The following is a 17,019-nucleotide window of genomic DNA, read 5'->3' as shown; positions in this document are numbered from 1 at the left end:
TAAATTTACAAAATTAAATAATTATACATACTATTTTAAATTTAAGAATGATAGGAATGCCTTATCTTTTAAATTTGCACGCCACCACAATTATGAAATTAAAAAATAAAGATTCCAATTTCGGTCTCTAGATGGCGCTAAAAGACGACAAAAAGAGCAAAATTCGAATTTGACCGTAAAATGGCCAAATTCAAATTTCGCGCGGTGGAATGACCGGAAACGATCTGAGGCATCCTTACGCCGATTGTACTATATATTTTGTCTTTCTTAGCCTGCAACTCACTATATTATGTTACTTATCTTATTATGTTACTTATGCTATAGGTTTTACCATAAGTCTATAATATTGTTCCATAAGTTTGTCACTTTAGGGAATATTTTACTAAGAGCTAGTAACGGAGTAACGTCATCACAAGAAGAAAATCCCCCCTAGCGAGGCGCTGTCAAAGGCTACGTGCGACGCGTTAGCAAGCGGACGCAAAACGGCGACGAAGCCCGTAATGCAGTCTGTCTCGTGAATAGCTCTCAGTAAAACTTGGGCATGTGAAGAATACGAAGTGTCACACTTATGTAACAATATTATACACTTATGGTTTTACTTACCTTATTATGTTACTTATGTTATTATGTTACTTATGCTATTAAGTTACTTACCTTATTATGTTACTTACATTATTATGTTACTTATGCTATTATGTTACTTACTTATTATGTTACTTATGGTGAAACAATTAGAATCTTATGATTTCACTTACTAAAAATAATCCAGGGTGGCTGAAATACATTTAAAATTAAACGAACGCGTAAGAATAGCATGGTTCGATAGAATTCTACGCGACTGTACGGGTAGTGCGCAATGTAGGAACGACCTTATAATAGCACCGCAGGCGGTTAGTCAGAATAGAATCAGAAAAAAAGCATTTTAAGAAAAGATAAATAAAGTTCTGCTACTCTGGAAACAGCCCTCGTTATCAATTTCACGCGACAGATGTCGCCAGCTTCCTTTCTCTCTCTGTCTCACTTTCCCGCAAAACAAAAAATAAAATAGAACCTTGTAGAAAAAAAATTAACGGGATAGCCTCTCTCTATCTCGGCGGGACATTAGCAGTGGCCGGGTGCGACGAAACACCCGAAGAGGTAAATTACATTTCAGTAGAATGATCGCGAACGCTGTGTACGCGTTATTTAGTTGTCGTAAAGGCTTAAGAACAGTTGTAAATAGTAGGTAGGAATACTAAACGGGTCTCGCGCGCAAAGGCCTAACGAAAAGTGGCGCGCGATCGTTTTTTTGGAAATAAATATGCGTTCTTCGGCGTTAGGCTTAGCGATCGGCGTTATCATCTGGCATCGTATCGCGGCGTTTGACGAGGGGCCCTCCCGGAAGAACGTCGAAGACAACGACGACTTCGAAACGGAATTCGACTTGGGAACCGAAGCGTACTTAGATAATAATTGGGAGATATGCGTTTCGAAGTTGGAGAAAGCCTCGAGAAGTTACAATCGGTATCGGCGAGGTCAAGCCCGTTGTCGTATTGGGTGCAACGAGAAACTACACGCCGTCGGCGTCGGCGCCGCGGAGTCTGACGGCGTTGGGTCGACGGGGCCTCCCGATGATCTGCCGGAAGCGTCTGGGCCAGCCGCCGCTTCGTTTGAAAATCCGCAGATTCCTTACAGCGTGGCTGGCTCCAATTTCTACGAGAACGTCGTGAAGAACGCTTTGTGCCTTATGCAATGCGAAAAGGAACAACTGAATTATGACTCGAATCGTCAAGGAAAGGGGCCACCCGGAAGCGACGCCGCTAGTGACAGTAGAGAAATCGTCGAGCAAGATTTCGCTAATAAAGTTCCCTACGATTATTTGCAACTGTGTTATTTCAAAGTAAGACATATTTTTTTTTGGTTTTCGGCTATTTTTTAACCTTTAATTTATGTATTAATAGCATATTATCATTATTTTAAGTTATAAACTTATTTGGTATAAAATTATACCGTTTATTTTTATAGAGCCCTATATGGCATATTAATTTATAGAAAGTATGGTCCCCACTCCAGTAGTACACATTCAGATAATTGGACTTCAGTGAATATAAAAATATATAAAAGAAGTAAAGTAGATTTGGTAAAGACGTTAATGTATGTTTAGACAATACTATGGTAAGATGTCAGTAGGTGGGATTTTTATACGACACCGACAGTGATTATACACTCTTTTATATCCTTATTTGTGAGAGCTGCCATTTTATTACAGGTCTGATTTGAAATAGTGCATGCAAGGCTGCTTCACGCGGTCAAGTGCACGTGACGTCTCGAGCTGATGAGCGCGTGCAGGCGCCCTTGCCTGTACTATTTTAAATTAGGCCTGTAATGAAATGGCCGACTTCGTAAAAGAGTGTATAGAGAATGGGGTAATGGTGCCGCTCTCCCCTAGGTTGTTTTTACTGGCGCGCTACTGCACAGTTACGTATATTCCGCCTGGTGGCGCTACTGCACAGTTAGGTATATACCACCTGATAGTGCTACTTCCAAGATTCGTATTTCCCGCTTGGTGGCCCTATTTCACAATTAGATTAATTCCGCTTGGTGGTGCTATTTCACTGTTCGGTAAATACCGCATGGTGGCGCTATTTCACTGTTCGGTAAATACCGCATGGTGGCGCTACTTAACATTTGGGTATTTCCCGCTTGATGGCCCTATTTCACAATTAGTTATATCCCGCTTGGTGGTGCTATTTCACACTTAAGTTACTACCGTTTGGTGGCGCTACTTCACCGTCAGGTATATTATATTGTAGTACAGTCCAAACAATTGAACGCCGATTCATGAGTTCTACTACAGTTGAGGAGTTCTACTACAGTTGAGGACCTATACTAAAGTGGCCCTCAAAATAAATATTATAGACCTATGGTATTAATTAAAAGGAAATATCATGGACTTATGGTATTAATTCAAAGGAAATATTATGGACTTATGGTATTAATTAAAAGGAAATATTATGGACTTATGGTATTAATTAAAAGGAAATATTATGGACTTATGGTATTAATTAAAATGCAGTATTATAGACGTATGGTGTTAATTTATATGCAGTATTATAAACGTATGGTATTAATATTAATTATAATATACTAATATTAGAATAATAGTATAATAATTATATTATTACTGATTTAAAGAAAGTAATTATTATTTCATTGAGCCTACCATGAAACACACACTTGAAATTATGCATTTAAAGACGTTTAAACTAATATTGATTTATTCTTCGCGAGTCCACCGTTAGCGAGTAATTTTGTTAACTTTAAAACAATTGAATTGTTTGTATTAAAGGTAGAAAATAAAATATTTATTTTTATTGTAGATCAACGAATTTCGCATTTCTGATACGAATCTTAACAATGATTAGCGTTGGTTAAGTTAAAAAAAAGTAACGCAGTTCAGTTTAATTTATCTCATTATATGAACCAAATACCTAATGAACGCTAAATAAATAACGCAGTGTTACATTTAGTCTAGTTTTTGGTATAGCGTTCGAGTTTGCCCCTAGTGGCCGTTATTTATTGTAATTTCGGCTTAGCACAAAAAGACTATTTACATTGCTATTCCATCTGTTAATTTCCCCGGGCCTAAACAAAAATCAATCATCGCTCTTTGTTGATAATAGGAGGCGCTAGTGACAGTTTTCACCCCAACTCGAATTAATCATCCTTACAATTTTGATGATTTTAGCTCGTGGCCTAAACAGACTCTAGGCGCCTCTTGTAATTTTCTAGCAGACAATTTTAAACTTTTTTCTCTCCCGCCGCCGATGATGGCGTTAGATACGTACACAATTTACGTACACTCCAAGTCTCGACGGTGAGCCAGAAATCGATTTGGGACAATCCCTAAATTCCTATCTATTTGTAAAAGTTTCAATTTGTTTTCCAGCTTGGTTAGTTACAATCTCGAAGGTAATTACTCCCACTACGTTTTCCGCGACCCCCTGGCGGTACGGAAGCGAATTATATAAACCCTCTTTTATCTCTCGTCTCTGGCGCTTTTGCTTTAACCCTTTGCAGCATTATTTAATTATAAGAATATAGAGTAGTCTATAGACTGTAGCTGCAGTTAGACAGGAAGTCAGCGATTTTTGAACTGAGGTTTCAATTTTCACACGCGCTATTTGGTTTCCAAGAAGCTTAAATCAGTTCTCTCGGGATTTTAAATTTATCAAAGATGATCTTTGAATGGGCTTTTAACTGGTCGAAGTTTAACCGTAATGCAGCTCGAGGAAATGTGGACGATTCGTAGCTTGCTCGTGGCTGCCATGGTTACGAGTTTACTCGGTTTCCACAGTACCTGGAAAAGTCAGGGAATTTTAAAATGGGTCTAATAGATCTTAAAAGAAATTGATTTGAAAAAATTCAACGGTTATATTGTATAAATTATCGCGTGCTTGCTCGGAAGGGATAATCTCATTGGCTAAGACAAATGCGGATAAATATTGCTAAGCCCACGTGATTCTATTTTATTATCAGAATAAATAATTACACGTGCGACGAAAAATGGGCGATATCATCGAGATTCACGCGTTTTTAATTTAAAAACCCTTCCTTTTGACGGTTTTTATTTTGGAGTGAATAATTTCTTTTAGCGTCTATAGTTAGCGCTAAATCGGATAATTTTAAGTACTAGTGAAAACGTCGGGGGGGGGGGGATACAATTAAATCTGGATTAAGATGATTAAATCAGGACTAAAAAGTAAAATCAAGATTAAAAAGTAAAATCAAGATTAAAAAGATTAAATCAGGACTAAAAAGATTAAATCAAGATTAAAAAGATTCAATCACAATTAAATCAAGATTAAAAAGATTAAATCATGATTATAAAGATTAAATCATGATTAAAATGATTAAATCAAGATTAAAAAGATTCAATCAAGATTAAAAAGATTCAATCACAATTAAATCAAGATTAAAAAGATTAAATCATGATTATAAAGATTAAATCATGATTAAAAAGATTAAATCAAGATTAAAAAGATTCAATCAAGATTAAAAAGATTCAATCAAGATTAAAAAGATTAAATCAAGGTTAAAAAGATTCAATCAAGATTAAAAAGATTCAAACAAGATTAAAAAGATTAAATTAAGATTAAAAAGATTAATTTAAGATTAAAAAGATTAAATCACGATTAAAAAGATTAAATCACGATTAAAAAGATTAAATCACGATTAAAAAGATTAAATCACGATTAAAAAGATTCAATCACGATTAAAAAGATTAAATCAAGATTAAAAAGATTAAATTAAGATTAAAAAAATTAAATCAATATTAAAAAGATTAAATTAAGATTAAAAAGATTAAAAAGATTCAATCAAGATTAAAAAGATTCAATCAAGATTAAAAAGATTCAATCAAGATTAAAAAGATAAAATTCATTATTTATTTAAATCAATATATTTTTAAATTAATCATTTATTTAAATCAATATATTTTTAAATTAATCATTTATTTAAATCAATATATTTTTAAATTGATCATTTATTTAAATCAATATATTTTTAAATTGATCATCTATTTAAATCAATATATTTTTAAATTAATCATTTATTTAAATCAATATATTTTTAAATTAATCATTTATTTAAATCAATATATTTTTAAATTAATCATTTATTTAAATCAATAAATTTTTAAACTAATCATTTATTTAAATCAATATATTTTTTAATTAATCATTTATTTAAATCAATGTTTTATATAGTTTTATGTATTTTTGAAAATGTACTAAAATGGTTGCGGAAGAAATTAATATTGAGTAAAATAATTACAATAAATAATTAAATATTATTCAAATTAATATATATTTCGGTTGACATCACCAATGCACGCAAATGATTAATATAGCATTCAAGTCAAAAATCAATTAAAATAATAAAATAATTAATATAGCATTCAAGTCAAAAATCAATTAAAATAATAAAATAATTAATATAGCATTCAAGTCAAAAATCAGTTAAAATAATAAAATAATTAATATAGCATTCAAGTCAAAAATCAATTAAAATAATAAAATAATTAATATAGCATTCAAGTTAAAAATCAATTAAAATAATAAAATAATTAATATAGCATTCAAGTTAAAAATCAATTAAAATAATAAAATAATTACAATCATGTAATCAATTAAAGTAAATTTTTACAATCAAATAATCAATTAAAGTAAAATTTATTACAATCAAATTATCAATTAAAGTAAATTTTATTACAATCAAACTATCAATTAAGTAAATTTTACTACAATCAAATAATCAACTTAAGTAAAATTTTATTACAATCAAACTATCAATTAAGTAGATTTTACTACAATCAAATAATCAACTTAAGTAAAATTTAATTAAAATAACAAACACCACTTTATGTACGTAATAAGAGTTTTAATAAAATTTAAAAACAACGTCTAGTTTCTCACTCTGTACAGAGGCATCATCAGGTCTGGTCTGAGGAACTAAGTACAAATTTAAATTTGTGTTTTTATTATTTTAATTACCGTATACGTAAGTAACCGTCTTTTACTACTATAAGTAAAATTTATTACAATCAAATAATAAACTTAAGTAAAATTTATTACAATCAAATAATAAACTTAAGTAAAATTTATTACAATCAAATAATCAACTTAAGTAAAATTTATTACAATCAAATAATCAACTTAAGTAAAATTTATTACAATCAAATAATCAACTTAAGTAAAATTTATTACAATCAAATAATAAACTTAAGTAAAATTTATTATAATCAAATAATCAACTTAAGTAAAATTTATTACAATCAAATAATAAACTTAAGTAAAATTTATTATAATCAAATAATCAACTTAAGTAAAATTTATTACAATCAAATAATCAACTTAAGTAAAATTTATTACAATCAAATAATCAACTTAAGTAAAATTTATTACAATCAAATAATAAACTTAAGTAAAATTTATTACAATAAAATAATCAAAGTAAAATTAATTACAATCAAATAATCAAAATTAATTACAATCAAATAACAATTAAAGTAAAATTTATTACAATCAAATAATCAACTTAAGTAAAATTAATTACAATCAAATAACAATTAAAGTAAAATTTATTACAATCAAATAATCAACTTAAGTAAAATTTATTACAATCAAATAATCAACTTAAGTAAAATTTATAACAATCAAATAATCAAAGTAAAATTTATTATAATCAAATAATCAAAGTAAAATTTATTACAATCAAATAATCAGTTTAAATAAAATTTATTAAAATCAAGTAATCAATTTAAATAAAATTTATTATAATCAAGTAATCAATTTTAATAAAATTTATTACGATCAAGTAATCAATTTAAATAAAATTTATTACAATCAAGTAATCAATTTAAATAAAATTTATTACAATCAAGTAATCAATTTAAATAAAATTTATTACCAGCAAGTTATCAATTTAAATAAAATTTATTATAATCAAGTAATCAATTTAAATAAAATTTATTATAATCAAGTAATCAATTTTAATAAAATTTATTACAATCAAGTAATCAATTTAAATAAAATTTATTACAATCAAGTAATAAATTTAAATAAAATTTATTACAATCAAGTAATCAATTTAAATAAATTTTATTACAATCAAGTAATCAATTTAAATAAATTTTATTACAATCAAGTAATCAATTATAATAAATTTTTATTTTAATAAAATAATTATAATAAAATTTATTTAAATAAAATAATCAACTAAAATAAAAGTAAGAAAAAATAAAATCTTCAAAGAAAAGCCTTTAAAATACCATACACGAAAAATACAAGATGTCCAATTATAATGAACTAAGGCAAATAATTCCAAATCTGTTAAAATATTTGATCACATAGTTGGCTTAAGTCATTTTATAATGAAAATTCGGATGACGATTACCTCCATTTTCGAGGATACATTGACAAAATATCTGGATAAATATTACGTTATAAATGTTGATTCTAATTAGAATATAGCATCGCACTTTTAATCAAATTAACTTGCTCTTACCAAATTTTCTATAGAAATTCTACAGACTTGTAATCCGAATCCAATAGAAAAAGGCGGAATGTTTTCTAGAATCTAGAAATTTTAGGTCTGTGGAAAAGTGGATACTTTTTCTATAACCATTCTAAAAAACTAGATTTTTAGATATCTAGAAATTTTTATAATTTTTCTATTTTTATTTGTAAAATACTAGAATTTTTTAGGACTGTAGAAATGTACATAATTTTTCTATGTTCATTTAAAAAAAAAATTATATCTCTATATATGTTTATAATTTTTCTATATTCATTCAAAAACGAATATTTTAGATCTCTAGAAATTTTTTATAATTTTTCTATATTTATTCGAAAAGAACTAGAATTTTTTAGATCTCTAAAAATAATTTTTCTATATGCATTTAAATATACTAGAATTTTTTATTTATAATCTTTCTATATTTACGCATATTTGAAAAAATAATGGAATATTTTTGGGATCGTATTTAGAGTGCACCAAATGTTGCCATTCTAGAAATGGTTATCATTACAAAATTTAAGATACTGACACTGCTACACTTATTTGGAACGTAATTATGAACTTATGGTTGTATACGCGTAAATCGTCGCCGTTAAAACAAAACCACGTAACTTGAGATACGTGGTTTTGTCAAAATTGACATATTTAGGTTCTACACCCAAAATTAATGTATATAACATTAAAAACATTAATAGGTTGCAATTGGATTTATTTTTTAAATCGAGAAAACATTTAAACGTCTCTTTGATTTCCACAACTGATTTCGCGCAAAAGCACGTATCTTGCTTATTTCCAGCTCCTATCTCACTTCATGACGCGAAACCACGTATCTCTAAAAATTCCCCTTTAGCAAAATATTTTTAAATTAAAATCCTCATAAAGAGTCAATATTGAAACGAAATTATTTAACTATAAAATTAACTCATGTGGAAATTTGTTTGAACATTTTTAACAATGCGCGATAATTAATAATACAAATAGCGATAAGAAATGAGGAATAAGGGAAACAGCGTTGTTGGGTTTGGTTGTCGGTCCTGCGATTTCGCTGCCACCGTCTCCTGGTGTGTCAGTGTGGTTGGATTTCTCTTCAGGTTCCTTGAAAGTTTCGGGTTCTTCGTGGTAATTTCTGAGGCATTTGCATTCCATCTCCATGCAAAGTATCGAATAATCTTCCCTATCGTCGCATTCGGACTCGGTTATGCATTTCTCCTTATTGGAATCGCTGTTTATCTCGTGGTGATATGGATTACAAATAATGTCCTCTGAAAGAATTTACCTTTACTCATAAACCAAGAAATTATGACCTTGAAAATGGTAATCTCGACCTTCAAAAGTTTTATCTCGAAAATATACTAAAACATTAAAATCTTATAATAAAAATAACTAATTTAAACGAGGTAACCATGACCTTGGAAATGGTAATCTCGACCTTCAAAAGTTTTATCTCGAAAATATACTAAAACATTAAAATCTTATAATAAAAAATAACTAATATAAACTAGGTAATCATGACCTTGGAAATGGTGATCTCGACCTTCAAAAGTTTTATCTCGAAGATATACTAAAACATTAAAATCTTATAATAAAAATTAACTAATATGAACTAGGTAATCATGACCTTGGAAATGCTGATCTCGACTTCGAAATTGTTTATCTCGAAAATATAACTATGACCTTGAAATTGTTTATCCCGAAAATATAACTATGACCTTGAAATTGTTTATCCCGAAAATATAACTATGACCTTGAAATTGTTTGTCTCGAAAATAAAACTGCCCTGGAAATTGTTTATCTCGAAAATATAATTATGACCTGGAAATTGTTTATCTCGAAAATATAATTATGACCTTGAAATTGTTTATCTCGAAAATATAACAATGAACTTGAAAACGTTTATCTCGAAAATCTACTAAAACATTTGTTATTTTCTATTATAAGATTTTAATGTAATCTAAGGGTTCTGACGGGAAAAATTTCCTGTAATTTTTCCGAATTGTTAATTTTTTTTCTTAATTTGGCCAAATAAAAAATTGAAACAAATATTACTTTTTAAGGGTTTTTATTATAGATTAGTCTAGAGGTTTAGTTTTACTTTTGGATTCGACCAAATGAAGCAAAAATGCCGCGAAATTAAATTCATTTTAATCATGGAATTAAAACATTTTTTTTTTAATTTTTCGCTGAAAAATACGGAAATTTTTCTGAAAAAAAAGACCTCGGTAATTTTCCAGAAAATTTTCCGAGCGGTAAAAATTCTCGACTTAAAACTCTATTTTTCACATTGAAATATTTAATTTGAGGTTGTAATAGGAAATAATTTTCCGCCAAACCACTGGAATAGGAGTGCAGACATAGTTTATTTTGTAGAATAATAATTATACTTATCAGCTAAGCTAATACCCAAAGTACCAGCTAGCGACTTTTAATGCTAGTTTTAATTAATTCGGGGCAGTGGCGTAGCCAGGGGGGACGCAGGGGGCACACGCCCCCCTGAAACATATGGTCGTACGTACAAATATTTTTATTTTTTTACTTTTTTTCAATGGTGTGCCCTCCCCGAAACAAAATGGTGGTTACGCCACTGATTCGGGGTTACAATGCGTACGAGAAAATTGTGACAAGCCCTTCATGCCACGCTAGGTAAAAACTCCCGGCACTAACTATTACAGTTAACTTCAATTTTTTAACCTAAACTATGGTTTGCAGAGTTGGCAAAAAACCGGCTTTTTTAAAAATTTAAAAATCCAGTATGGATAAAACCGGTTGTAACTGGTAAAAAATATTAATAAAAAATGGTCAAATTGCTTATATCTAGCCCTCATTACTTCGAAAATGCTCAAATTGCCCGATTTAAAAATTACGTTTTTACAAAATTACAGTATACCTTTACATTGTGAGGTATAGCAGACTTATTTACCAGCTTTTATACCCTAACATGGCGGCATATTTTTAAGCGCAAAACGAATTTTAAGATCCCCTAATTGCTCAATATTTTTTTAAATAAAAATAAGTGGGTTTAACCATGGATTTTTTCGGTGGATTAAACCAGTCTGGCTGGTTTTTACCAAACGTTGCAATAAAAATGTCAACTTTAAACTAAAATTTAAATAAATTCATTATATTCTGAGAAAAAACCATTAAATTCAAGTTTAAAAATTATCTAATTTTGTCCCTTGTTATGGCAAACTTCTGATAGTGAATGTGGTAAAAACAAATTATTTGAATACGAACCGTGATTATTTTCTGTGGCCACGATTTCGAACACCGTCCAAACGAACAAGATGACCATGGTCGTAGATCGAGGCAATTTCATCGTTAACTTCGAAGATATATATGAGAAGTACGTTTGATGTGTCTGAGGTTGCAACGCGGTATAACTGTTGACTTGTTTTCGACAATGCATGGCACAACTTCGATGACGCATAGTCAGCACACATTCATCATGTTTTCCAATTCTAACTTCATCCTTGAATCGCTCGTACATGGTTATAATGGCGAAATTGCAGTTGCGGGGTTTTATTAAATCCTCCCAGGAGTACGTAACCACAGTGAGCACACCTCGTTTACCAAGAGTTTAAGGATTAAATTACCAAAGTTAAATGATAATAATTTTCCAAAGTTAAATGATAATAATTTTCCAAAGTTAAATGATAATAATTTTCCAAAGTTAAATGATAATAATTTTCCAAAGTTAAATGATAATAATTTTCCAAAGTTAAATGATAATAATTTTCCAAAGTTAAATGATAATAATTTTCCAAAGTTAAATGATAATAATTTTCCAAAGTTAAATGATAATAATTTTCCAAAGTTAAATGATAATAATTTTCCAAAGTTAATTGATAATAATTTTCCAAAGTTAAATGATAATAATTTTCCAAAGTTAAATGATAATAATTTTCCAAAACCATAGGATAGTTAAAAGATAAAATTCCCGAAATTAGTAGATAATTCAAGGATTATATTTCCAAATTAGTTAATAATTATTTATTAAATTATGTGAAAATTAAAAAATTAAATTATCAAAATAAGTAGATAATTTAAGTATTAATTTCCAAAAATTATACTAATTAGATGATTAAATACCCAAAATTATTAGATAATTAATTTAATTATTTAATAAATTATCAAATTAGTAAATAATTATTTATTAAATTTTCAAATTAGTAAATAATTATTTATTAAATTTTCAAATTAGTAAATAATTATTTATTAAATTTTTAAAATAATAAATAATTATTTATTAAATTATCAAATTAGTAAATAAATATTTATAAAATTAGTAAATAATTATTTAATTCTCAAATTAGTAAATAATTATTTAATTATCAAATTAGTAAATAATTATTTAATTATCAAATTAGTAAATAAATATTTATAAAATTATTAAATAATTATTTATTTAATTCTCAAATTAGTAAATAATTATTTATTTATTTAATTCTCAAATTAGTAAATAATTATTTATTTATTTAATTCTCAAATTAGTAAATAATTATTTATTTATTTAATTCTCAAATTAGTAAATAATTATTTATTTATTTAATTATCAAATTAGTAAATAATTATTTATTTATTTAATTCTTAAATTAGTAAATAATTATTTATTTATTTAATTCTCAAATTAGTAAATAATTATTTATTTATTTATTTAATTCTCAAATTAGTAAATAATTATTTATTTATTTAATTCTCAAATTAGTAAATAATTATTTATTTATTTAATTCTCAAATTAGTAAATAATTATTTATTTATTTAATTCTCAAATTAGTAAATAATTATTTATTTATTTAATTATCAAATTAGTAAATAATTATTTATTTATTTAATTCTCAAATTAGTAAATAATTATTTATTTATTTAATTATCAAATTAGTAAATAATTATTTATTTATTTAATTATCAAATTAGTAAATAATTATTTATTTATTTATTTGTTTTTTAAATAGAGCAATGTTGCTTGTGCGTGATCAAGTAACAGGTGGCCGGGTTATTTAATTCCCAAATTAGTAAATAATTATTTATTTAATTCTCAAATTAGTAAATAATTATATATTTAATTCTCAAATTACGAAATAATTATTTATTTAATTCTCAAATTAGTAAATAACTTTATTTATTTATCAAATTAGTAAATAACTTTATTTATTTCTCAAATTAGTAAATAATTATTTATTAAATTACAAAACATTTTGAATAATTATATTTAACTTCATTTTTCCAAAATTTTGTATTTTCCTTTAAAATAAATACCATCATTTGGTGGCCACCCTGTACTCTGAATTCCTGTCATAGCGGACGAGATTTCTGTCATTACACTACCGCCATCTCTCGATTAATAGCCGAAACACTATTTATCGTATTTATCCAGTACAAATTTAGTATTTTAGTATTGGATTTTCTGCGGTCATTAACAAAACATTTTTCATATAGTCATACTTATTTTTATTTCGATTTTTTTTTTATTTTATTGATATGCCTCTTTTTTAGAGAAAAGTAAATTATTGTATTAAAATAATCAGGGTTCATACAGACCTGGAAAAACTGGAAATATCAGGGAATTAAATTGTTGACAGAAATGTCAGGGAAATTTCTATTTGTTAGTAAAACTCAGGGAAATTCAAAAGGTTTGAGAAAGTTGCCCTTAATCAGGAATCCATAGTTCTACTGGGAATGCTTACCGCGGCAGATTTTCGTCTCGATGTGGCTGACGGTTTTTTGACGTCACTATGTTAACTTAACAAACAACCACGTGAGAGGGAAGCGCGTGCAGAGGGAAGCGCGTGCAGAGGGGATTTTTTCTCTCGTAGGCGGGGTCAAAGCCGTCAGAGTGGTCTTACCATACGCGATACGGTAGGATAAGCATTCCTGTCTTAAATCATACAAACTTACATCCATAAATTGTTTTGACTAAATATTTGTGCCTTTATTATTCATCCGATATACAGGGTGTTGTTTTTGTTTGGACAAGTGAATTTTTACGAAAACTAAGGTGGAAATTTCACTGGAAAACGCGACTTGGAAAATTGAAAAGTTGAGCAAGTCAAAATAAACTTGTTTGAACCTGGAAAGCCATAGTCGCGCACTTAATTACGAAAGCAAAGCTTACTCATCTGAAATTTCAATAATTATTTTTGTTGCCAACATTTTTTAGCCTTTAAAAAACTTAATAATTAGACATAATTGGTTTAAAGTTAACGTAAATTTTTGGTATTTAAATGGAAGTCACTTTTTGTCGAGGTTTGTTATTAGTGGCCGAAGTCCAACAAGAGTGTGTGAGATTTTTCAAGTGCAGCATCAAAACCGAAGGCCGTCGATTAATTTAGTAAAGCGAGCTGTCACTGACTTTCAACAGTTTGATAATGTAGAATCTAGGTTTCGTGGATTGGGTCATATTAATATTGTCTGTTCTTTCATATTTCGCCTCGTACTCTCGAAGAATTTGCTCGACCACGAGTGCCGATTTAGTTTGCAGTAAAAACCGTTTTTGGAAAATTTTACTCAAATCCATGTACCATCCATACAGAGCTACGCTTCATCAAGGACAGTAGATACAGGGACGATAAAGTGTATTGGCAGCCTGTTGGAATATATCACCTAAAACGACCTAAGCGCAAGGAGAGTTAGTTGTAAACAAAAAAATGGCGGTCACCTAATTTTAGCGGTTCTTGACGAGGCTTAAGTGTTCAAAACAAATGGGCATTTTTTTATTTACGCTCGTAGTTTTATTTTTAATTTAACATCCAAATGGTAAAAACTAACTACAATAATACTGTGCATGGTGAAACACGTCTTAACAATGGCCGCGGTTGGTTTACATCTAACTCCCCGTGAATATGAAGACGTTTAAAATCGAAATTTCTTTCCTGCTTTCTCGTCCCTGTATCTACTGTCCTTGGCTTCATCAAGGACTGATTTTCATAGACGTTACGACTTCTGCAACTGACTGCTCAATCCCCAATTTCCGACACTTTCTCTACACCGACCGAATGTTCTTTTTATTGAGATGGACCTTTCAACGGTATATTCCCGTTGGATTGGGTCGAATTCCCAATGGATCGAATCAGAAAATATACTTTCCCAATTGATCGAATTCTAATTTTGCAATCCCATTGGGTCGAATCCCATTTATTCGAAAAAGTTTGATGGTTGAATGAACAATTAACTTTAAATTCGATATAATACCAAGTTCAATAAAGAAAGCAATATAAAATTGAAATATGTTTGTTTCGTTAGGTTATGTAAGGTTAGGTTAGGTTTCATGCTTTCACTTACGAGCAAACAAAATGTCGGTCGAATGGGACAGGTGGTTGAATGAGAATCGACCCAATGGGACAAAAGCCCTTTCAACCATCAAAATAATCACCTATGGCTGGACGAAAACCCTCACTGGGGATTCGAATACCATCTCCAATAGATCTTTATCGTTTGAATACGACGCCTGGTGAAATAAATTCAAACTATTCCGAGAATTATGGGAAATCGCATTTTACCCAGAGTTCTTTGAAATATTTCCAGAAATATCGTCTGCTTAGGAAAAGTTTTTTTTATTAAATCGTTCCTGCATTATCTTAGTAATTTAATGATAATGAAAAAGTTGAATACTTTAAACAGGTAAGCAATTTATTCCTAAACTATTCTTTATAGTTTTGGTACATAAAATTATACAAAATATTACATTTTTATAGATAAAGTTGAAATTTGTATCTAAGCCTAGGTGGTAATGTGAGCAATAGAAATCCCATATACATATTTCAAACATGGAAAACCATAGACTCTGGTGTAAATATAGTTACCGTTGCTATTGCTATGTAGTTTTTAATATGACAATGATTTTATTTGTAGATTAGTGGTTAGTTTTTCATCAAATAACTGTGATATAGCGTAACCTAACATACCAACTGAAAATTGGTCAAAACAGTTGGCAAAATTTATTAAAATCTTCAGTGAACAGGAAATATAAAAACAATCACAAGTCAGGTAAACATTTTACGAAAGGATATAAAATGGCCAGATCAAATAAAGTTAAGAACACCATAACGATACGCAAGATCACTTACCAGTAGACCAACACGCAGCCTACACAGTACCAGGAAGAGCTGATCAATTTCAGGAATATATAATTGTTTTCTACTTCTGGAATTTTTTACATCTGCTAATTTTTCACGAGCTACAGCATAACCAGCCATTACAAATTTATAAAATCTCATAAACGTTTCTTTGCTTTCGAAGCCTGTATAAAATTGTAACTTCTTCTTTCGCTGAATGACTTTTTAGTTGCTTTGTAAACCTCAAATTGCATCTCAAGATTTATGAATGAAAGCTAGCTTTACTCTAGTAGCTGTTTTATCCACAACCGATAACACAACATCTTGTTCCTCTCATTTTGGGAGTTTCTGAATAACTGAAAATAATATACTATCATTATAAATTGAACATTCAATAAAATAAGCGAAAATATTTATTATTAATTACTTGTTTTGTCTCTCCATTTCATTTGAAAATCGTATTTTACACGTAAACTGATTAAGCCTTTCCGATAACTTACGTAGCAGACGATTTATACGGTCCTAGCTAAGCAGACGGAAATCGCGAAAATGTTGATACCCATAATACCTAGCGAATCCCCAGTAGATGGCGCGTTTCAAACGATAAAGATCTATTGCAGTTCCAGGTTTCCAGCATTTAAATGTTTGGGTTTGACTTTTAGGAAATAGTTTGATTGGTCCAGTGTTCTTGCCTCAAAATCTCAACGGCCACAACTATTTGCGTTTTTTAGAGAACGAGCTTGCAGATGCAATCGACGACCTTCCTTTGGCTGAAAGACGACGAATTTGGTTTCTGCAAGATGGCGCCCCACGACATTAATAATAACGATCAGCTAGGCTAATACCCTTGTCACCACCTTAGGCCCAAGTCATCTAGCGACTTATAAAGCTTTTAAGCAGGTGGCCGGATTA

At 29.1% G+C, this 17,019-nt stretch overlaps 1 protein-coding gene across 2 annotated transcripts in view; it reads left to right on the top strand.

Annotated features, from left to right (window-relative positions):
• Window positions 1-1,105: 1,105 nt before the first annotated feature.
• Window positions 1,106-17,019, top strand: part of LOC149958543 (prolyl 3-hydroxylase 2-like) — a 63,191-nt gene continuing 47,277 nt past the window's right edge. For both annotated transcript variants that reach the window (XM_090165911.1, XM_090165912.1), the window contains exon 1: window positions 1,106-1,879. In XM_090165911.1, the coding sequence (XP_090022037.1) occupies window positions 1,301-1,879 (579 nt within the window). In that variant the 5' untranslated portion in view covers window positions 1,106-1,300. The remainder of the gene's footprint in view (window positions 1,880-17,019) is intronic.

Source organism: Leiobunum rupestre, chromosome 2 (assembly GCF_980474605.1).
Source record: "Leiobunum rupestre chromosome 2, qqLeiRupe1.1.hap1, whole genome shotgun sequence".
NCBI lineage: Eukaryota > Metazoa > Arthropoda > Arachnida > Opiliones > Sclerosomatidae > Leiobunum > Leiobunum rupestre.
Note: the sequence above shows the minus strand (reverse complement) of the source record. Positions and strands in the feature narration are given on the sequence as shown.